The 24,761-nt window shown below is 36.5% G+C and overlaps 1 protein-coding gene across 1 annotated transcript in view; it reads left to right on the top strand.

The window, feature by feature from the left end:
• Gnpnat (glucosamine 6-phosphate N-acetyltransferase) overlaps positions 1 to 24,761 on the top strand; it is a 49,836-nt gene that overhangs the window by 12,022 nt on the left and 13,053 nt on the right. Inside the window, exons 2-3 of the mRNA XM_081730485.1 lie at positions 13,796 to 13,955; positions 20,472 to 20,534. Of these exons, the coding sequence (XP_081586611.1) occupies positions 13,796 to 13,955; positions 20,472 to 20,534 (223 nt within the window). The remainder of the gene's footprint in view (positions 1 to 13,795; positions 13,956 to 20,471; positions 20,535 to 24,761) is intronic.

Below are 24,761 nucleotides of genomic sequence, written 5' to 3' on the forward strand. Positions count from 1 at the left end.
AAAAAATGAACTTTAAAGGTCCATAGCTCCAAAAATATGGGATCTACCGTAGTCGAGTCAAGACTTCACTTAGAAACTAGTATGTGCCCTATCCAAATATCCATGTTTCAGAATCCTGTGGTACTTCCGCAACAATTTTTATAGAGGCAGTTGGAGAGTGCTTCAAATTATATGACCGTAGCCAAACTCCCTCTATAAAAATTGCTTCGTGAGTACCCTAGGATTCTGAAACATAGATTTTTGGATAGGGCACATATTAGTTTCTAAGTTAAGTCTTGACCCGACTACGGTAGGTTCGACAGTTTTGGAGCTATGGAGTTTCAAAGTTCATTTTTTTTCATGTTTTCGGCGGCCTATAACTCCGAAAGGAAGCATTTGTCACCCAGGATGGTCTATACTTTTTGTCTTATCTTGCTGTCAGCAATCCCCTCCCAAACGTAGTATGTGTTCCGTGTTCTTTTGAAACACCCTGTATATTTGATTTTAACACACTGGTGTTAACTAGAATGATTCTGGCGCTGTTGTTTAACATTTCCCTGCCATAAAACGGTAACTTTATAAGATTACTTAAGATAATTTAATACATCTATATTAATTATTCTAACTAGGATTATTTTTTAGGATCTTTTGTTGCCATGACTTCATTCTATCACGGTGCAAAGGAATGGTACAAATATATTTGTTGCCACAAAATTTCCCTATTCTAATACAAGAAACATAACTACTCAATTATCTTAACTGTAAACTACTAAATATAAAATAGTTTTCATTTTAAAAGCATAATGTAATAAAATATTCGAAAATTTCAATTTTTTCCAATTTTTCCGTTTTTTTCCAAGCTCGGGAAAAATCGGTAAAAAACTTTTTTTACCCAAAATTTCCGGTTTTCTCCAGGCCTTTACAACACTAGTGCTGCCAGAGTGTTGGTTTAAGCTTCAGTGCTCCATTCTACACAGTTCTGAAAATGGCGTTTTCTATCGAATAAAAAGGTTCTTCTTATATTGAATTAAAAGCACGACGAAATCTACGACAGAAATTCTTGCTCCTCTTTGTTAATTCTTCCTCGACTGGATTGTATTGGAGGGGCGAGGACCCCATTATAAATATTGGGGGCAAAAAGTGTCTTGCCCCCCAAAGTCGGCGCCTATGATTGCAATGCATGTTAACCAAACCAAATCAGTCTTTTAGCATCCAATTAGGCTGTCATCAGAAAATAAGGTTGGGATGAGATTTCATGGAGGAAGGACTCTTCCGGTTTCATTGATTGGAGGGATTAATCACAAGTTTGATTAGGAAACATAAATGATGCTTAACTACAAGTTTGATTAATGAATATATATGTTTTTCAGAAAACTATCAAGTGCATTGTCATTTACAGTACAAGAATGGGACTGCAGATGTTTCTCAAAACATTAATTAGAACTTTCATGTTAAAATTCTTGATCAGAGCAGAATTAATAAATAATTTAATTTTTTTCTTTCTTTAGCACATAGAGTCAATGATTTTAGAAGATTTCAATCGGAGGGGAACTCGAAATAAACATTAGAGTCTAGATAAAACTAATACTGCGACAATGCTGGTGACCGTGGTTGAGCCCGAACTGAGAAATACCCTGGGGAATTTCTTTGCTTTGTGGTGGACAGAATTTCTCCCAAGGCCATTCTCTGAAATCATCACGGTTTATGATTATTCCTTTACACGATATGGTTTAAATAAATGAGTGATTAGATCCGTAATTGTAATAGGTTCCGAGGTTACGTGTTCGCTTGAAAGAAATTAATGTCGAGATTATTATTGTTAACAGATATCAAAGCAATCTATAAATACACTTTTGTCTCTAGTGGCAGATTACCTTAGTAAAATCAAGAATTACTACTACACTGAAAACGCTTGACAAGATACAACGATGTATTAAAGCACTTACTGCGCTTGTGATAGCCTTATGCATTAGGATACTGCACTTGGATAACTTTGGGATCAAGTGGTTAAGGTATTTGGTTACATCTTTTAGATTAACGTCCCACGTATATGCGCTTTAGGCCAAGAGAGACGGATGATTAAGGCAAGTGAATGAAGATGGAAAAATTGGTGGAATGAGAATGTGGGAGGAAACAGGAGTATCCCAAGAAATCACACGGACACGATGTCCGCCACAAACTTACTTGGCCGGGGATCGAACAAGGGACACTACGCACCAGAGATAGCGCTGTACCACTGAGTCACCGTGCCCCTTGGCTAGGGATGCGCATGAAACGAGTCGAAACAGGATTTTCGTGACAAAATTCGAGCGAGACACGGCTCTTCCAATAGTGAAATATACATTTTTCGAGTCGAGACATCACTTTTACAGCACATTTTCGAGACGAGACAGCAACAAATCTCGTCTCGTGCGCATCTCTACCCTTGGCATTTGGTTACGATTGGATTTGTCAGTACCTGGGCCATATGAGACGTGGTCCTATAGCTTAACGTGGGATCAGAACCAGAGTAGTAGCTCTTACCAGGAATCGAACTCGAATCTTCCGCGTTAAAGAATCATATGCTAATCATATATACACGAAGGAGCTCTGTGTTTGGCTATGACTTTGATCCATGGTGGAGTGTTTGCTTCTAGTACAAATCCGGCAATCAATTGAAGATACTCATATCAAAGACGCTGTTTGATGCGTATTTTTAGTGCATATTATTTTATGCATCATGATTAATGCATAGACACATTTTACTTATATATTACACTTTAATAAAATTTTGTGCTACTTTGGTTTTATCTAGATCAACTGGAATAAAGTAGAAAATGACAAAGATTACAAGCAGATCAATGCGTAATTTTATGGTTTCAATCACTTTGTGATGTGCAAATATTTTTTAAAAAATCACTACATGGTTTAATTAATAATAAACAGTGATTGCTATATTAAACATGTTTATGCCTTTCTGCAACCGTACATTCCACTCTTGGTCTTTCTTACACATTCTGTCACCTAATATGGCGACTGTCACCAGAGACGTACGTATACAGGAATTTATTTCGGGGAGTCCAAAGTTTTTCGGATTATCAAAATTCCATATGAGGATAAATTGTATTAAAATTTGTAAAAATGCCTTGAAATTACATCAAATTTATAGAAAAATCGAGATTTGGGGGTGTCAAACCCCCAGGATTCACCCCCTACGTACGCCCCTGACTGTAACTAATCTTCAGTAGATAAATTATTAGTTGCTTTGAAGTTTTCTAGAGAATTATAGTCCTCCCTTCTATATTATTAAAATAATTCGAACTTTAGCTTTTAAGACAATTGAGCAGTGGTGGATCTAGAAGGTAAAAACTGGGGAACAGCCATAACCCTGACTATGAAGATATATCATTAGTTTATCATAATCTGGAAGGGCCTAGGCCCCCCGCTCCGGGCTAGACCCACCACTGCAATTGAGCAAGATCGCTGCAGTTAGACAAACCAGAAAGTGGGCTACAATAATAGCCTTCATTTTAAACATTAACATACTTTTGCAGATAAATAATTTTCCGATATCGAAGGATATGTGTAACTTGAGCGTGAAACAGGTATCGTTTACTCTTTTAAATTTCTCTACAGCGATAAACCGCACAAAAATTAATATATTCGTCCAAATAAACGTCATTCATAGCACATAATTCCATGTAAGCACACTTTTGCCATACACAGTGTAGCATATAGAAACTCGGCGCCCCTAGATACTTTTGCTCTGGGCGTCCTCAATAATTACGTGTTTCTCCACCGCTTCAACCCTAGCATAAAAATAAAACTTAACTAAATTATGGTTAAGTAATGAATTAACAATTTACAGTATTACAGTTAAATACCTCTCACTAGATGCTACAGCTACAACTACGTAACAAAAAATAACAAATGGGAAACATGTTCTAAATTATTTTTAGATTTCTTACTCTACTACGTATTCATTACTGCATAGATTCGACTATTTGCTCTTGATTTTGTAACTTTCTCACATGAAAAATCTAAAAAATAGTATTTAAATATTGATTTTTTCGCCCTTCAAAAATTTTGCGCTCTAAGCTTGGGCCTAGTCAGCCTAGTGGGACATGCGGTACTGGCCATACACCAGTGCGGTTGAACCAGCGTTGCCAGACTCACAGCTCGGAATTATTCCAAAACCTGATCGAAATTATGCTAGATTCGGTCAAATTATGCTAGATCCTCATAATTACTAATTCAGGAGTTTAAAAAAAAAACGAAGTTGAGATACGATAAAGTAACTTAAAATACGCAGAGCGCAAGAATGCGTGAATAGAATTTAATACTTCACGCACCAAAGCTTTAACTCAACTAAACTAGTGCAGTCGTTGCCAGACTCAATGGCGTATATATCGTATAAATGAATGCAAAGTGTTTGTTTACATATTTTGAAAGAAAATTACCTCGCAGCATAAGCGGAGTTGAGAAATGTCTGCTGGGGGGCAGATTTTGGGTCGGTTTCGGACCTTTCATTTCAGGAATAAAGATGGTCATGAAGTCAGAAATAAAGATGGTGAAGTTGTCAAAAAGTTTGGAGGAGAATGGTTTCCATAGCTCCGCCCATGCCTCGCAGTTAAAGGGTTAGAAAACTCTGGGTGGAGCCACAAAAAAAAAAAAAAAAAAAAGCCCAAACCCGTTTCCAACTTACTTCGGAAAATAAGACTGCTTGTATGGTTTACCGACTGTATGAATTAATGGAAGAAGATACATTTCTCCCGTTCTTTTTCTTCCCACGACCAACTTCTTTCTCATCTCCAGGTTTTGCGGCCTTTTGATAAACTTGCTGAAATTATGCTAGATTTGGGCAGGATGCTAAAAGCACGATGCTAGATGCTAAAGACATGCAAATTATGCTAGATCTAGCATCATTATGCTAGATCTGGCAACGCTGGGTTGAACAGCCAATGCGATTGCAGCGCCAGTTGTACCTCTAGTGGCTATTTTACAACTCTATGGTGAAGTACTAAACAATCATGAAATGATGTGTAATGGAGGCGTCTGCAGCGAGGCTATTTTTCAAAATCGTCATAAAGTAAACTCCTAAGGGAATTGAGTATCTGAGCCATTTTTGCTTTTTAGCCCATTAGTTTATGTAGAGAAGCATTTTTTCTTTGATACGAAAAGGGAGTTTAATAATTCGATTTTATTGGTTTCTTTGTAAAACGAAATTAAATGTCTCTTGGTTTGTTAAAATGCATTTGTATTATAAACAAATTTAATATTACTTAAATAAAATTGATTTATAAATGTTAAGATTATAAATTAGAGAATTCAATTTTCAGAAAGCAAGGAACACTTAAATAGATTCAAAGAGAAAAAAAACAGCAAAATCAAATCATTAGAATTCTCTTTTATTTCAAAAAGGGAAAAATATATTTCTTTATATAAATCGATAAGCTCAAAAACAAAGATAAATCAACACATTTAATTGTATTATAGACGGCTATTTATTTATTTATTTATTTATTTATTTTTTGAAACGTGATTTTGCCCTTTACTGTAAAGGAGATGACGAGTTGATAATGAATGGTGAAGGTACTGTGTAACATCCCTGTCCTGAATGGATTCCAACAGACGGCAGATACGTTTCCGGATCACTAGGATAATATCTTTGATTGCTTGACTATGCTAGCTGGTTTGTAGACATCGAGTATCATTTTAAATTCATCCTCCGAGTGCAGCTCAACAAATGTCAGAATAAATAATAGAGGAGACCGGGGTCACTTGAGTCAAGAGGCTATTTGTGTCAAACTGTGCATTTAATATGCGCAACTGTCAAAAGTCACTGTGCATTTAATATGCGCACCCGCACACTGAACCTGAGTTCAGTTATGAGTTCGTTGGCAAAGAGAAGGTTGTGTGTGTCGTTGATCTCCTGCGTTCTCACCAGTTACTGTAATGTGAGACTATTCTGAGTAAAGTAAGTTGCAATCAGGGACGTACGCAAAGGGTGGGTCCTGGGGGTCCGGACCCCCTCCGAAATTTCGACTTTTGTATAAATTTAGCCTAATTTTAGGGGCAATTTTAGGAATTTTAATATAAAATACCTTCATATTGAGTTTGGACCCCTCCCGAAATAAGTTCCTGTGTACGCTACTGGTTGCAATACTTCATATTTTGCTCTGATACAAAATAGTGCCTGTGTGATGCATATTTTTGTAAAATTATTACCGTACGCGTAAGACAGAACGTATGAAATGAAATGAAATCTTCAGTTTTACGTCCCACGGTTATGCCAAAGGAGACGGTGATAAATGAATGAAATGGTGGAATGAAGAAAGTGGGAGGAAACGGGAGAACTCCGACAAAAACCTACGAGCACGGTGTTTGTCCACCACAAAATCCACACGGCGCGAGCTGGGATCGAACCAGGAACCCTAAGTACCGGAGGTGAACCCTCTACCACTGAGCCACCGCGCCCCCTAGCCACTCGTATGAATCTGAAACTGTGGGATAGGTGTAAAAACAAAAACACGGATATGTCATGATTTCAAAAGTATAATGATTCAAAGTATATATATTGAAAAGTTATTGAAAAGCCTATGGCCTTTCCTATTAATCTGAAAGGGTGAAACGGTGCAAAAACAAGAAAGAAAATAAAAACAAACTAGAATGTATAGCTGGACTGAGCTTGAATAGTTATTTTGTTAACATATGAACCATATTGTCGTTGCATGAACATGTACTGATTAGTAACCCCCAGAAAGGTTTACGTCTGGGACATTTCTTTTTTACTTTGATACATTCTATTCTTTGTTTTCAACTGTCTCACCGTTTCAGATTAATAGACTTTTCAATGACGCTTGTGTTTACATTTTGACCCACCACCATTTTGCACAGGCTTATCATCAAGAGTCGAGACTTCTTCCATCTTCTTTCACATACATCACACAGTAAAAAAAATGGTTATGTTAATTCAACTCAATTTTAACACAGAGCAGTGGTTCCGGCGTGACTACCACTATGCAGTGTTAGTTCAACACAGACCCCGCGGTGTTGGCGTTTAACACAGGGGGTGTGTTACGTCTTTCAAAATCGGTGTTAAATTCGGATCTGTGTTAGTATTTTCGGTGTTGATTCGGCACCATGTAAGGGTCGATAGTGTGGAGAAAAGTGTTGAGTGTTACTTGTGGCGCGGTGTTGCACCAACACGAATAAAGTAACACAGTGTGTAGTATGTTAATTATTTTGTGTTAATATTACACCATGTCAAGTATCAATAGAACACAGTCCCTGTGTTACTTCAACATTATTTTCATATTATTTCAACACACGATCAGTGTCATAATTCAAGGTCAAAGCCTTATAAGTAACACCGTTTTGGTGTTAATTCAACACTCCCTGTGCTAAAATTCAAGGTCAGACCACCAGATTAACACCGTTTTTGGTGTTAGTTCGACTCCACTTCTGTGTTACTACGACACCTAGTTCGGTGTTGAAATAACTCTGTGTGTGGTGTTGATGTAACTATTTTTCTGTGTTGGAAAACCATGTGGTGATCATGCTTACGCTTACCGGAGATTCTAATTTTAAAATAAGATAGTAAACTACAAAACACTTCATACAGAAAATCTTCATAAAAATTATTGTCGTCCTCCCCAACATTTATTGTGAAGTATTTCTTGATGGTGCGAAACACAACATACACCAACATCTTGTTCAAGAATGATAGGAAGCTCCTACCTATATCCTTATAATATGTTTGCCTCTTAATCGTTTGACCCTTTCCGATTATATGTTTGGCCCTTTCCGATTTCAGCATTTTGAGTTGGACCCCGTCTGGGACCCTGGAATATTTTTTATACTTTGAATCATTATAGGGCCTACTTTTGAAATAATGACATATCCGTGTTTTCGTTTTTTACACCTATCCCACCGTTTCACATTCATACAAGTGGCCATAGACTTTGCAATAAAGATTGTGTTGATATTTTGACCCACCACGATTTTGCAGGCTTATCGTAGAGAGTTGAGACTTCATTTATCTTCTTTCATTTAACACCAACTTTCATACGATGTGCAAGTTGACCCCCTTTCCATTTAAAAATTTTGAGTTGGACCCCGTCTGGGACCCTACGGGGGACCCTGGGACAATTTATTATACTTCGATACGTTGTACTTTTGAAATGATGAAAGACATGTTTTCCTGCTTTCATATCTTTCTCGCCGTTTCAGATTTTTCGGGATTGCAACGGACTTTATGGACATGCTTAAAGATTTTAATAAAAATGAGTAAAGTGCTGCCCCCAAGCAGAATGCATGAGACCTCCTTAATTTTGGTAACCGGTTTTGATCTTACCTTGACCCAAACTTTCAGAAAATATATACACCACCCCCACTTTGTGGGTTCAGGCTCAAGTACATCCTGGGTAAGATTAACCTACACATGTAAGGTATTCTGTAGGCCTAACAGATAAAATAGTCCATCTTATTTTCTTATGAAGTTGTGTTTTTTTGACGATAATTTAAGCATATACATGAACGCTAATGTGATTAATGCAAATAATGCTAATAAAGCGAAAGACCCAAATCCTCCCCTCCCCCTTCTGAGACCGAAATAGCCCCGTAAGTTTTAGTAATCAAGAATTCCGCCACTTTTGTTCTAAATTCGTTTTCTGAATTTTTGTGATTTAACAGGTTCTTTATTCTTTAATATGTTTAAACTCTAAAGTACTTCGATTTTTTGAAATTTTGACTTTTCTCTTACTATATTCAAATAACACTGACCTCTACAACTATATTCAAAAATACACCCTGTTTCAAAAAGAATATACATATTACGAAGAATTATTTTGTCCAAACTATCGATCGCTGAGCCTCGGATCGGCTATTGCAGAAACGAATACATGTATAGTTTATATTAATAGCCGCTAGATGTCAGTTGTCTTCTGTTTTGCTTGGTAACCGTCATATGTTTAAAATGACTACTCCGCAGCAGAAATCATTTTATGTTCTCGAGTTTGCGAAGTGTAATTCCGTGATTAGAGTGCAAAGACGTTTCAGGTTGAGGTACCAAATTGATCCCCCGAATGGGTGGAGCATTCGCAGATAGTATCGACAGTTTGTAGATACAGGATGTGTATGTAAAGGAAAGTCCTGGCCACCCTCGTGTTACTGAAGAAAATGTTGCACGAACTCAAATTGCTTTCCAACGTCAACTCGTCGTGCCTTCAAAATCAACTCGTCGTGCCAGTCGGGAGTTACAAGTGAAGACAACAACAATTTGGCGTGTTTTGAGACGTCGGTTGGTTATGAAAGCCGTACAAGTTACAGCTGTTACAAGATCTGCGTCCTGATGACAAACGCAAACTTGTGGCATTTTGTAACGAGATTCTGGATGCTATTGACAATGAAAACACTTTTGCACAACGCATCGTGTTCAGTGATGAAGCAAATTTCCGTGTTAGCGGTCAGGTAAACAAACAAAATGTTCGAATTTGGGGCCTACAGAACCCACATACAGTCATTGAACACGTACGAGATTCGCCCAAAGTCAATGTGTTTTGTGCGATATCCCGATCATCAGTTTACGACCCATTTTTCTTAATGGAAACACGGTTAACAGTCAGCAATATCTCGCTATGTTACAAAACTGGTTGTTTCCGAGGCTGCACGAAGACAACTTCATTTTTCAACAAGACGGAGCACCTCCTCACTGGAGTCGCCAAGTGCGTGAATATCTGAATGAAACTCTACCGAACCGTTGGATTGGTCGTCAAGGAGCTGGCAACTTAGCATGTCTCAGCTGGCCTCCACGGTCACCGGATTTGAACCCTGTGACTTCTTCCTGTGGAGTTTCGTTAAAGACAACATTTATGTACCACCACTCCTACAGAACCTGGAAGAGTTGAAGAACCGGATCCGTACTGGCATAACATCAGTGACGTAGGACATGCTTTGCCCGAGTATGGGAGGAATTTGAGTATCGATGTGATATTGTTCGTGTCGCTGATTGAGGACATATTAAACATCTGTAATTTGAACTTTGAACTGTAATTTGAACTTTAGAGGTTCATAAATATGTGTGTAAAATTTCATATTCGTATGTCTTAAAGTTTAACAAATATATCCATTCGAAATATGTATATTCTTTTTGAAACAGGGTGTACGTAAGCACAGACCAGGAACAGTATACTTTAAATCACGTTTGGTGCCAAAGAAACTACAGTAAAAACGTAAAATATTATTGTTGCATATATAATCAGGCTTAGAGATTCATAAAGATCTCTTGTTTCTTTTCACGATGTAAAATTTACCAGGAAAAGTGTGAAGAAAGAACTGTATACATACTTACCTGTCAGGGACGACTCTTGAGGAAGGTCACATCGTATAGTTGAAAGCTATATGTATTGTAGTACTTCTCGACACAGTTTTCTGAAACTGTATAAAGCTTTACATATACACTATGTGATCAAAAGTATCCGGACACCCCAAAAAACATGTTTTTCATATTAGGTACATTGTGCTGCCACCTACAGCCAGGTACTCATTATCAAGACCTCAGTAGTCATTAGACATTGTAAGGAAGCAGAATGGGGCGCTCCGCGGAACTCACGGACTTCGAACGTGGTCAGGTGATTGGGTGTCACTTGTGTTATAAGTCTGTACGTGAGATTTCCACACTCCTAAACATCCTTAGGTGCACTGTGTCTGATGTGATAGTGAAGTGAAAACGTGAAGGGACACGTACAGCACAAAAGCGTACAGGCCGACCTCGTCTGTTGACTGACAGAGACCGCCCACAGTTGAAGAGGGTCGTAAAGTGTAATAGGCAGACATCTATCCAGACCATTACACAAGAATTCCAAACTGCATCAGGATCCACTTCAAGTACTATGACAGTTAGGCGTGAGGTGAGAAAACTTGGATTTCATGGTCGAGCGGCTGCTCATAAGCCACACATCACGCAGGTAAATGCCAAACGACGCTTCGCTTGGTGTAAGGAGCGTAAACATTGGACGGTTGAACAGTGGAAAAACGTTGTGTGGAGTGACGAATCATGGTACACAATGTGGGGATCCGATGGCAGGGTGTGAGTATGGCGAATGCCCGGTGAACGTAATCTCTCAGCGTGTGTAGTGCCAACAGTAAAATTCGGAGGTTGTGGTGTTATGGTGTGGTCATGTTTTTCTTGGAGGGGGCTTGCACCCCTTGTTATTTTGCGTGGCACTCTCACAACACAGGCCTACATTGATGTTTTAAGCACCTTTTTGCTTCCAACTGTTGAAGAGCAATTCGGGGATGGCGATTGCATCTTTCAACACGATCAAGCACCTGTTCATACTGCACGGCCTGTGGCGGAGTGGTTACACGACCATAACATCCCTGTAATGGACTGGCCTGCACAGAGTCCTGTTGGATCCTATAGAACACCTTTGGGATGTTTTGGAACGCTGACTTCGTGCCAGGCCTCACCGACCTACATCGATACCTCTCCTCATATCAACACTCCGTGAAGAATGAGCTACCATTCCCCAAGAAACCTTCCAGCACCTGATTGAAAGTATGCCTGCGAGAGTGGAAGCTGTCATTAAGGCTAAGGGTGGGCCAACACCATATTGAATTCCAGTAATACCGATGGAGGGCGCCACGAATTTGTAAGTCATTTTCAGCCAGGTGTCCGGATACTTTTGATCACATAGTGTACAATATCAGGTAGTCTAAAAATATTGTACCTTTTGCGAACGAGATGGCTTTAGTGTTCCAAACCTCACAGTATATGAATGAACCGCAGCGGGTCATGCTTATCATCATTTGACAACTGACAGTTGAAGCTAATAGATGTGCAAAGATTGTTGGCATTTTGTGATCAGACGCAAGATATTGCGCCGTGAAGATGAATGAACTTTCTACACACTACAAAACTGCGCTACATTTACAATTTTACTCCGATAAATGCGCAAATGCTGCACAGGCCCATGAAGAAATTTATGCTGTGTATGTCCAAGATACGTTATCAAAAGCACGAGTCAAAAGATGGTTGAGGCACTTTCATTCTGGGAATTTCGATGTCCAAGATGCTCCTCGCAGTGGGTGGCCAACCATAGTGAAAGGAGATTACATTCGGGCAAAAGTCGAGCAAGACCGGCATGTAAGCAGTGATTATATTGCCAACGACCTAAACACCAGTGGCGGATCTAGAAGATAAAAACTGGGGGGCAGCCAGAACCCAGACTATGATACGTATATCATGAGTGAAATGGTATAAACTTTCAAAAATATATAAATAATAGCTTAAATTATTTTTGTCACTTAAAAAAATGGCGGGGCCTAGATTCGGTCCTGGCCTAGATCCGCCACTGCTAAATACCCATCACCAGTGTTAAACCATTTGGAGAAAACTGGCCACAAAAAGAAGCTCGACGTTTGAGTGTCACATGGTGTGACTCAAAAGTATTTACTCGATCGAATTACTGTGCACGAATCTCTACTGAAAGCTGAAACGTTACGATCTTGAACCATTTCTAAAGTGGCTGATCACGAATGACGAAAGGTGGATAACCTACAACAACGTGTGAAAAACATCGTGGTCGAAGCGAGAAGCTCCACCAACCAGAGGCCCCCAGAAAAGGAAACTTTATTTTATATATAAATAAAGTATATAGTTTATTTTTGGAGCTCTTAAAAAGTAGCTCTAAGTAGCAGTATTACAACCCACCGCCCCCACAAAGTCTGTCCTGGATCCGCCCCTGCCACCAACTGTGGCAAAACCCACACTGGCGCTAAGGAAGGTTATATTATGCGTTTGGTTGGATTGGAAGGGCATAGTTCATCACGAACTACTGCTCCGGGCAGAACGATAGACTCGAACCTATACTGTCGAAAATTAGCTCGACTACATCTAGCAATTATATATATAACGGAACTCGTAAACAGAAAGTGTGTTGTATCCACACTGACAACACCAGACTGTTCATCTTTAAAGACTTGTCGGAAATTGAAAAGAATGGGGGTAGGTTTTAGTGCTTCCATCATATATCGCGGTCCTGGCACCACAAGACTATTGTTTGTTTCGGTATTTGCAGAACTCGCTTAATGGTGTTAAGTTACTTTCAAAAGAGGCCTGTGAAAACTACATGTCGTAATTGTTGACCAGAAATCACAATTTCTCTAGCCTTGGGATTATGCTATTGCCGAAAAAATGGTAGAAACTTAACGGATAAAATGGTGTATACATGGTTTTATAATGTTATTTTCAAATTATAATAAATGTATTCTCAATTTTGACCTCCAAGGGCTCAATACTTTTTGGACAACAGGGCTTAGGTTTACACAAATTTCACCTAAGTTAGAGATAAATCTATTTACTTATTTAAGTTACTGAAGTATCACTTCTGTGTCTAGGTACTTTAGTGGATATAAAGCATTTGTCTTCGAGCTCATGTTTATTGCAGAGTAATTTCATTGCCAGTGGTGTCACGCAAGTATTGGTTGGTGTTCAAATTATGCAGTAATAAATAATGTATCTGATGCACTAAATTCTTTATTTCGTAGTACTATTTAAATGTTATACTGGTAAGAAGCACTAATTTTGATATTGTTGTCATCTGCTTCTTTTTTAAGAATTGAAACTTAACATTCACAGACTTTTTCTCCAAAGTTTGGCATTAAAAAGATCAAGCAAGTCACCCTTCGATAGGTTAAATTGACTGCATTGCCAGTTTTCGCATGATCAGCACTGAAATGGTATTTGAATAACGTATCTCGATTCACACTTAACTGTATAATTTATGTTCTTTTCTTTCTGAGAGTAATATCTAATATATATTGTATTTTTCAGAGCTGTGTGCTAGAAAAAGATGAACCTTTGTATGATCCCAAAATTCTTGAGCGTTTGGACCTTGCAAAGTCTTCTGTGAGTTTTGAACCACAAATAACTATTCAAGAACCCGGAGATGGACTTGTTGTAAGACCATTATGTGCTGGCGACTATAGCAGAGGTAAATATTCCGTTTCATTCACGATTTACCTTGTTATTGACTATGCATATTCTGATGCCTAGATTTCAATCTTACGACTTGTTTTGTATGAGTGCCTTTATAACGAAGCATAAATTCATAAGCATACTGACCTTAGCCTTTGCGGAGCCTAGGACAAAGGATCCCCGCGGGAGCCCTTCCCAAGTTAAATGGCACAGTATCAAAAGGAAAATTCTCGACGCCGGAATGTTGTCAAGATTTTTTTTTTTAATTCTAGATTTCAACGGTGTCTTTCTTTACAAATTACATATTACAGAGAGGTGCTTAACATATGCAATATCTCACGTATAATCAAGAATAATGAAGTATAGTATTTAATTTTTAACTTTTCTTAAATTTTTGCTCTTGCTTGTCATGAATTTTGCAAATTCATTTTAAATATATATATATATATATATATATATATATATATATATATATATATATATATATATATATATATATATATATATATATATATACCGTTTTAACATTATTAATAATCACCTTCGTGATTAGTTTCATGAATGATGAATAGTTTCATTATTAAAAATTGATTTTTTTAAAGATCTTATAATAACCTAGGATCTTTGTAAAGGCGTAAGCCTAACGCGTCTTCCACCATGTGGTTATATTTAAGGTTTATTTTAATTGGTGTATATTGCGAGAGGATTTGTATTTTAAATATAACCAATCTTTTTATATACTTTTGATAGAAGAGATAAACATATTAATTAAATTAGAAAATTTTAGGCATGAATAAAAGATATAAGTTTTAAATGTGTGATTGCTTTTAATGTTTTAGATTAGTTATATAGTGTTTGTGAATTGGTTTACGTGTAGAGATATTTTTGGCAGTTAGAGTTTTTAAGTACATACCTGAGTTTTTTGTTGAAGATATTGTTTTATGATTGAGGTTTAATTTTAGTATAAATTTTTAATTTGGTTGGGATTGACAAAATAGTAATTTTTTAAAACTTTATTTGATGAAGATTATGATGTTTGGAGTTTGAAGACAAAATTTGTTTTTAATATTTTAGTTATATTGAGATTATTAATGATATATGAATGTCGGGTTACACTTTCTATTTTGGAAATATTGTGAGATTATATATATTATTGAGGTTGTTACCTAAAGTGATGTAGAACCACGCCATGATCCAGAAAATTGGGTTTATGTATAAGTTGGAATTTGGTTTAGACGAAGAAATTTGTTAATGCAAGATTTACATAATGAGGCAGTTTATTATGTAAGTTAAACTGTTTTTAGCACATAAAACGAATTTATAGACAAATGATATAATAATTTTAACATTTTATTATAGATTTTTGATTTGAATTTATGTAAAGGAGTTTTTTCGTGTTTTGTTTATTTTTAAGAATTAAATTTGAAATTAAAGTATAATACAAATAAAAAGTTTATAACTGGCCGGTTACAATATATATGTATTATTTGTATTTACCGTCTGATATACAGGGTTTTTCAAAACAACACCGAGACAACGTTTGGCAAGTGATTCCTGACACCAAAATAAGACAAAAAGTATAGACCAACCTGGGTGCACAAACGCTTCCTTTCGGAGTTATAGGCTGCTGAAAACATGAAAAATTAAACTTTAAAGGTCCATAGCTCCAAAACTATGGGAACTACCGTAGACGGGTTAAGACTTCACTTAGCAACTAATATGTGTCCTATCCAAATATCCATGTTTCAATGCCCTAAGGAACTTCCGCAACAACTTTTATAGAGTAGTTTGTGACTGAGGACTTCAATTTATATGCCCGTAGCCAAACTCCCTCTATAAAAATTGTTTCGTGAGTACCTTAGGATTCTGAAACATGGATTTTAGGATAGGGCACATATTAGTTCCTATATAAAGTCTTGACCCGATTACGGTGGGTCCCGTAGTTTTGGAGCTAAGGACCTTTAAAGTTCATTTTTTCCATGTTTTCGGCAGCCTATAACTCCGAAAGGAAGCGTTTGTGCACCCAGGTTGGTCTATACTTTTTGTCTTATCTTGGTGTCAGGAATCACCTCCCAAACGTTGATGTTTTGAAACACCCTCTATATACCAAGGATTTTATAACATCCTTGGTATATACAATAGGGATTTAATCATTTTTTCGAGGTTTTACAATGAGATGTTAAGGTGTTCATCTATTGTATAAAATGTGTTGTGATTTTCCGTATGCACATGTTCTATGATACACAGAGATAAGTTATCTTTTCCACGCGTAGAAGGTCATCGAATTTTTATGAACGTTAAATTAAGTCCTAACAAGAATACAAAGACATTCTAATAAAGAAAGACATCCCTTCTGAAACATTGCAAATACGAGTGAAGAACCGATCCATCTCCAAATACTTAGAAAATGAATAAGACATGATTAAGAACAAAGAACTAACCAAAATTATAGAGATTAAAGGAGAAATTCCAAGAACAGATAACATATCGCATTGGAATAAATAATGGATAAATTCAAAAAATGGCAGTCAGTGGCGAGGCTTGAGGGTAGACAGGGTAGACAGCGTCTACCCTTTAGAATTTTATATGTATTAAGCCAAGCGTAAATTACTAACTTTAAATTTTGTAATTTAAAGATACTGAACTTAAAATTTCCTATAATTTATTCTGATTTTTTTTTAATGCTTCCATATGAAAGACAGAAAGCAAAGTGTCTCGCGAAACCTTGAACATTATTTCTCTGTTGCATCCATTTAGCTTGCATCAACCTATAGAAGCGTAGGGGAAATAGCCACATGAGAAGTTTAAGTCCAACGACTCGCGCTGTGTAATAGTACCTGCGAAAAGACATTTGCTGTTTTGTCTACGTTTAGAGGGTTGTCTATCTTGTTTGTTTTAAGCTGGATTTGTAAGTGAAAGAAACAGATCGCCATTTCTTCTTATTTTAAACCATCTTTCGAGCTCCCTCTATAAAATGTTAAATTTATATATATATATATATATATATTGTCCCTATGTGTCTCCAACATCAGAATAAAAAAGACCCCCCCTAACGAAAAGTTGAGACGTATTGGCAATTCTATCACTTTTATGATTTTCGCGAGAGTGACAAGTACTTTTACATGTCCCGGTAAACGCCCCCTCCCTGAGACCACCTGGTCCGAATTAAAAAAAAAAAATCGTTTCGTCTTGGTCTGGAGCCTAGACCAAGGTACCCGTGACCAAATTTTGGTAACTCGGTCCACTGGTCTGATCCCCAGACTGCACACATACACAAAGGCAGACAAACATACAAACAAACTCTCTTTTATTTATATTAGATTCTTCGCTCAATAATTGTGCAGATGAAAGATTTGAAAAATACATAAATCTGGTCATTGTAGAACTAATAAATTATAGAAAATTTAGTATATATAAACAAATTCTTCCATACGACAGGCAAACTGAATGACTTGATATCCACCTTTCCTAACACTTTTTGCTCAGATCAGCTTAAGAATTAATTTATGAACTTATGTCCCGATAGTAACCAACACATTTCTCTTTCCGAATGCTTGAAATATATTCTTAGTAATGAACTTCAAAGCGTATATCAGGGAGACAACAAAGCTGCTAAATATGGTATTGAGCATTCCATCAACTTCAGTTCTTTGAAAACATTCAGTGAGTGCCCTGAAAAGAGTGAAAACTTACTTAACGAACAGCATGACAAATTACAAACACTTCCTGAATTACGGACACTTACAATAACGAACTTGGTGTGGAAGCTTTGTAGGATATCTGAATCCAAAGAAAGAGTTATTAATATTTTCGCCAAAATGAAGAACAGGGTAAGGAGCTCATTTACAAGACTGTAAGGCTGTAAGGTATTAGGTAAGGTAGGCCCTATTTGGTATTAGATTAGTTGTAAGGTATTTACTTCTATCGTTTTTTTTTTTTTGTTGTTTTTTTTACTTTGCAGCTCATTGCTAAGGTATTTAGAAATGACTATCCCTAAAGAGGATATGGGGAACTAATGCCCCATTTCTAGCAAATGTGGAACCATTCAGAAATCTATACTTCGGAAAAAGAAATACTATACACCAAATTTCATTAATTATAAAATTTTATACTTAAAGGAACAGAGTAAACATTTATTGCAAAGAATATTGAAAACTCAAACATTAATACTATATTTATGAATTATCAGGGGTCATCTTACTTGGAATAGTGTATATACACTGTATGTGTGTGTTTGTCTACACAGTTGTTTTTACAGCACGCTTCGCCACTCTTGGCAGTAGGACAAAAAATATTATTACAGATTTAAAAACTAGGGAAAAGATTGACGAAATTAACACAGAAGTTATGTTCTGGGCATTCGGAGGCCATCTGAAGAGGTTGAACATAATCGAAAATGATGTGTGTAATAGTGGAGAACAACACACCGCGGAATATATTTTCTGGTATTGTGATGCATATACGTATATCAAAACTTAAAAGAAATTAGAGACGAACTGGAAGTAGATAAAAAAAGACACTAAAAGATGAAGAAAAGTCCAAAATTTTATTATTGTGGCAAGATATGTTTCAAAAAAATAGTGGAAAGAAAAACAAAAGGAGAAAATACGACTTTTAAGGCCTGTAGCCAGCCTGATTTATTAGGGGTCAGGCCTGTATCCAGGGGGGTCTAGGGGGCAGAACCCCCCAAACTTTTTGCTGTCCCCCTATAATTTTCACGGTAGGCTTGCAAATGAACTATAATATGGTTGCATCGGCCCCCCTACATTTTTGGGCTGGCTACCGGCCTGCGGGAAGGGGGGGGGCAGAAATGAAGGCTACGGGGGCAATCACAGTCATCAAAGAACACTATAAAACTGTACATTTTTTAAAATTATTTACAGAATCTGTATTTATTTTTGAATTATGGAAACCGTAAATTTTTGTTTTATTTTTGCGTGTTTAATACATGCTCTTTGCGAGGTACTTTGTTTCATATTAATCATTAAAACAAGTATTTATTTTTTCAACATTAGAGCAAAATTATATTACAGCAATTTTAGATTATATCAATACAAAATAGAAGTGTATGTTTTATTCAATGTTTGCACTCAATTTTCTACTTCTAAAATAAGCGCGACATACAATTTAATATTCACAACTAACGTTGTGGACTACGATACTGTTGTTTGAAAGTGCACCTGGTATCCTTGCATGCTTATCATGGTTGCAGTAATAGGGTATGGTTTGAAATTCTTGTGAAATGGGTAAAGGCAATGGAACATGTTTTGTGCATCTAGCAAGAAACATAGGCCTATAATTATACACAGAAATGAGTAGTATTCGCAAAGTTGAATTTAATTTGGTAAATATAATTGCAAGAAATTCACAGGTTTTGATTCAGTTTGAAAATTCTTTTTAGCGTTATTTTTTAGTGGTCAAAAAATAATTTAGGGGGCAGTGCCCCCTTCTAGCCCCTCCCTGGCTACGGGCCTGACTGTTTTTAACACTCTAATTAGATAAATAAGCAAATAAAGCATGTGATGTAAAAGTAATTAAGCTCTAAGGAACTACCGAGAACTTAGAACTACATGTTTTTAGTGTTTCTTGGGTTAGTGCAATGTAATGTGTTTTTATATTGTTAAGTGATTGAAACCATGCAAAATTTAGATAGGGAATCTGAAGAACAGAAAAAAAAAAATGAGGTGAATTTTTTTGATTTCCTATAATAAGAAAGCTCTATCGTATTTTTTCAGCTTGTTTGTTTCTTTTATTTTTAATTTTAAAAGTGTTTTAAATATACATTGATGAGTTGAAATCACATTGCATATAAGAAAATAAAGTGAAATATAAATATTAAGAAAGAAAAGAAAGCAAATACGAAATCTGGATAACCGATTTCCAAAATTAAAATTCACAAAGGAGACGAAACAAATATAAATGAATTATAAGGTAATGTGAGAAATTGACACCTGGTTAAATATGCTTTTAATATTTTAACTAATCAATTATATTTAATTTCACATCTTACAGTCAGCTTGTTTCTTTTCAAATCACGTCCATGTGTTGTTTGTCTACACATATATTTTTGTAAAATAAATAAAGAAAATGTTAAATAAGCGTAGTTTAAATTTTTAGATGTCATGCCATAGAAAACAGTCTCACCTCAATGTGCTGGGAATGATGAGCCGAAAGAAGAGTTAAGACATCAGCTAAGGCAGGAAGGGGGAATATGGAGGCCATTAAAATAAAATGAAAAGTCTCCATTGATGGTACACTCAGAGCACCTCTTGCCAATAACTATAATCAGCAAACAAGTTTAGATTTATGTAATGAATTAAAATGGATAGCTGCTAATTTCTTAACATGCTGATCTTACACTTTTCCACATTGTAAAACAAGCAGCATTTCTGCTTGTGCATGTGAAAATAAGATACTGCCAATGGTTTCGTTTTTCAGTATAGCTAATAAGACTAAAATCCATCTAATAATTAATCTTCAAATAAAAATTAGTAATTAAATATACCACATTAAATTGATACTCTCTTTTCAGGCTTCATTCAACTTCTTTCGCAGTTGACGAAAGTGGGAGACGTATCGGAAGAGATGTTTCTAAGTAAGTTTATTCCTTAATAATTTTTGAGTGTAGCTTTAAACAAGTAAACAATCTCTTCAGTTTGCATTGTTTTCTTTGTTTCTTATTATTATTAGCATGCTCATATGAGTAACATAGTTGCAGTAATAATTTGGTAGTGAAAGCATAAGTCGTATTCAGTGTACAATTTGTATTGAGTGCAGGCACGCACTCATGTGGGATGGGGTCCAAGATTTGGATGGGACCCAATACTACAAGCCACTATGTTTATATAATATTGAATGGGTATTATTCTGTACCCGAAAAAAAAATAATAAATAATTGTAAATTATTCTCAGCAATATTTTCAGAATAAAATCATAGAGCCAGATTGTTTTTATAAGAGTGCAGATGAAGTGTAAGATCATTTTTTTTTTTAATATAGTCAGTTTTAATATAGTCAGAGATTCAGAAAAGAAAAAATCATATTGAAGGAAAACTCAAAAAAGTTTTGTTCAGCAAATTTTCATAATTGAACAACTACCGGTGACGGCACTAGTATCGCCGATAAACAGAAATGGCGTCGGCAGTTGAAAAGGAGCAATGCGTGTGGTAGTTTGCAGAGACAAAAAGTGTTGTTCAAGTTCAACGAAACTTTCGACGTGTTTACCACAAGGAGCCTCCATCATGCAACAGTATCCAGGCGTGGATTTATCAACGGGGAATATAGTGAAACAACACAGCGGTGGTAAATCGCGTGTAAGAAGAAACTATGGAAGTAATAAGAGAGTGTTTCTCACGTAGCCGGAGGAAGTCAATTCGCGCAGCGAGCAAACATTTTCCAGTCAACAGTGCACAATGTGGTACACAAACGATTGCGTTTGCGCGCATATAAGGTGCAATTGTTGCAAGAAATTAAGCCTAATGATAAGCCACAGAGAGCAATATTTGCTTCTGAAATTCTGAACAGGATTGATTATGACAAAAATTTCCTATTGAACGTTGTTTTCTCTGATGAGGCAACTTTTCACTTGTCTTGCTGTGTTAACAGACACAATATTAGAATATGGGAATCTGAGAATCCGCATGTGTATATAGAACATTCTAGAGACAGTCCCAAATTGAATGGTGTGCTTTAACACATAATGCAGTTATAGGCCTCTTCTTTTTCATAGAGCAAACCATAACAGGAAATGTGTTCTTAGACATGCTTCAACACTTTGCTGTTCCCCAGTTACAACATTTGCAACCTCAAGTGATATTCCAATTGGAGTTCCTTGATACTGAATTTCCTGGCCGTTGGGTAGATCATGATGGGCCAATTAGGTGGCCTTCACGCTCTCCTGATGTTAGGACTCTGGACTTCTTCCTGTGGGGATATGTGAAAGACCTTGTGTATTCTGGTGAAAAGGTAAGTAACATTCATGAACAGAAGAACCGTATTAGGAATGCAATTGCTTCATAACACTTCAGATGTTATAGAGTACGTGCGGAGAGATTGAGTTCAGGCTAGATATTGTAAGAGTTACAAATGGAGCTCACGTGGAGTTACACTGAGTCAGGGGCGTCATTTAGGGGGGGCAGGAGGGGGCAATTGCCCCCCCCAAGAGTTTGAGGAATGCATATACTTTAATAGATTGTCTACTAATATAATAGTACAAACCGTGAAAGTCTTATGTCGGTGGTGCTCTTGCCCCCCCCAAGCGAAGTCTGAAATGACGCCCCTGCACTGAGTGTTGAATTAGGCAGTTTGTTAGGGGACTCGGACTGGTGGACCAGCACGTGGGTGCGCCCCTGATTAAATGGTATCAGTTTTGTTGATAGTCGAAAAACAATTTTGACGCAATGATTGGTTGTAGAAGGAATACTTTTTTTTTTTTTTTTTTTTTTGTTGTTGTTGTTGTTAAGTTTATTTCTCGCCTTCATTGCTATTAGTTGATGGAAGTAGTTCTGATACGGCCAGTACCGGAATCATAATTTAAATATATTATACACATCGTGCTATCATAAGTTGGGTAGTAGATTTTAGCCAATGGAAGTAGAAGAAAAGAAGCTAAAAATAAAAATAAAGGTTTATAATCTCGAAGATGCAACAAAATTTTACGCTACGACATTAAAGGCTATGTTAATAATTATTTTTGTTCCTAAAATGCGCAAAGTAGTTGTAATTTATCTGAACAACAAGCAGAGGCATTTTAGAATTTTATTCCCTTATTAAAACACTTTGAAAGTCCTTGCTTTTAAAAAATATTATTTATTATTATTATTATCGTATGAATTATATTTTTTGGCAAATTAATTTGCATACAAAAATTTCGTTAATGGTGTCTTTGGAGGTCAGCATTCACTTCTCCAATCAATGATTATTCACAGCTCTTAAGTCCATAGAAAATTACTACCGAAGGAATAACGGAGATTTTCATATATATATAAAGTTCACAAATTAATTTAAGAATAGTAAAATTTAAAATATCCAATTTGCACTCTTCATATGGACATGCAGAACGGCTGGCAATTCCGGTTTCTCAGTATATACAACAGCTGATGGGTACAATATATATCAATTCAAATTATTTTACTTAGATGTAAATATGTATCTGATTTTCTATTTTGTCTATCTTAAACTCAATTCTGTATTATATAAAATTATGAGTGGCTGAACAAAGCAACCAATTTGAAATTTTAGTGTATTCACATACAAATAGATGCGAAAAATAAAACTTGTTGCTGATTGTCTGCATTTTAAAACCTCTAATTAGATGTTCTGCTTATAGGCATTTCATAAAAAATATAAGTGTAAAATATCAATTAATTCCTTTTTGTGTATATTGCGTATTTTGAATCAGTAATATATAAGTTAATGCAGATTACGATTGAATTTTAAATCGAAGCAAAAGAAGGATAAGTATGACAAATCTCTCATAGAAATGAAATGAAATCTTTAAGTTTTACATCCCACGATTATGCCGGCTAGGATAAAGGAGACGGTGATGATGAGAAACGAATGAAATGGTGGAATGAAGAAAGTGGAAGGAAACGGAAAAACTCCAAGAAAGACCACACACATGGTGTTTGTCCATCACAAAGTTCACTTGGCGCGAGCTGGGATTGAACCAAGAACTCCATGCACCAGAGGTGAACGCTCTACCACTGATCCACCGCGGACCCAAATCTCATATATGGGTTGAACATTATATGTATATCAAGTATTATAATTGAGAAAAAAGTATTATCATATGAACGCAACACAATTATATCGAAAAATTAATTCTGATCTTTTTTCTAAGCTATTTTATGAATAAGGATTAGAAGTCTTGGTTTCCGAAGAGCTGAGTAATAATTAAATTGTCAGGTAAATACCGACAGCCGAAGGAAGTAGAAGTTTCATACATAAATAAATAGCGAAAATGAATGTTTCTGAGACAGTTGTTGTTAATTTTTACATGAAATTATCTGTCGGAGGTCGACTATTACTTACCCATTTATTTAAAAATAGGGCAATATTACGAGCGAAGTGTGTATTCAACATTACAATATGAGTCGTAAGTCTTGCAATATTCGGGTACAAAACGTACCTGTATTTATTTCATCACGATAAAAATAGGTTAACATTCAAAGTATAACTCATCGCGTTGGTCTGTCTGAAGCCACCTTCCTGCTAGTTCATCGATTCCACGTCGATGTCACGTCTTGTTCTTAGAAGCAAAGAAGCCGGTCACTGCGCTTTCCATTTCTTGTTGGTTGGTCAAGCATAGTTATTTCAGGAAGTGCGCGGTGGACCAAGGCAGGTAATAACTCGAAGGAACAAGGTCAGGACTGTGACATCAGTTCAATACTATCTAATTCCCACGTCTTTTGTTGCATTTTTCGAGCTCAGTGTGGTTTTGCACTATCTTGTTGTAGTGCGGCGTGCTTTCGGTTTACCAATGCAGAACATTTTTGCGAAGTGCAGAACACAGCAGCAACCCATCCGCATCCGCTCTGCGATTAAAGGCCGGCATTGATTTTACGTCCGTTCAGAACGAGCTCGAGGTGAACTACCCCCTCGTCTCCACACACACAGAGCATGACTTTATGCTCGAAGTGGCCCTATTTGACGGCCGGTCTTGGAAGTTGGCCTGTGGTTAACCACTGTTTTTTTTTTTTTTTTCATTCAGATTTCGGGAACACTCCCACTTTTCATTGCATTTGGCAATCCTTTTCAGAAAATACACATCACACGGAATATGCAGCAATTGTCGGCACATAGATCCATAGCTCCAATACTAT

Source organism: Thermobia domestica, chromosome 11 (assembly GCF_964235325.1).
Source record: "Thermobia domestica chromosome 11, izTheDome1.hap1.1, whole genome shotgun sequence".
Classification (NCBI taxonomy): domain Eukaryota; kingdom Metazoa; phylum Arthropoda; class Insecta; order Zygentoma; family Lepismatidae; genus Thermobia; species Thermobia domestica.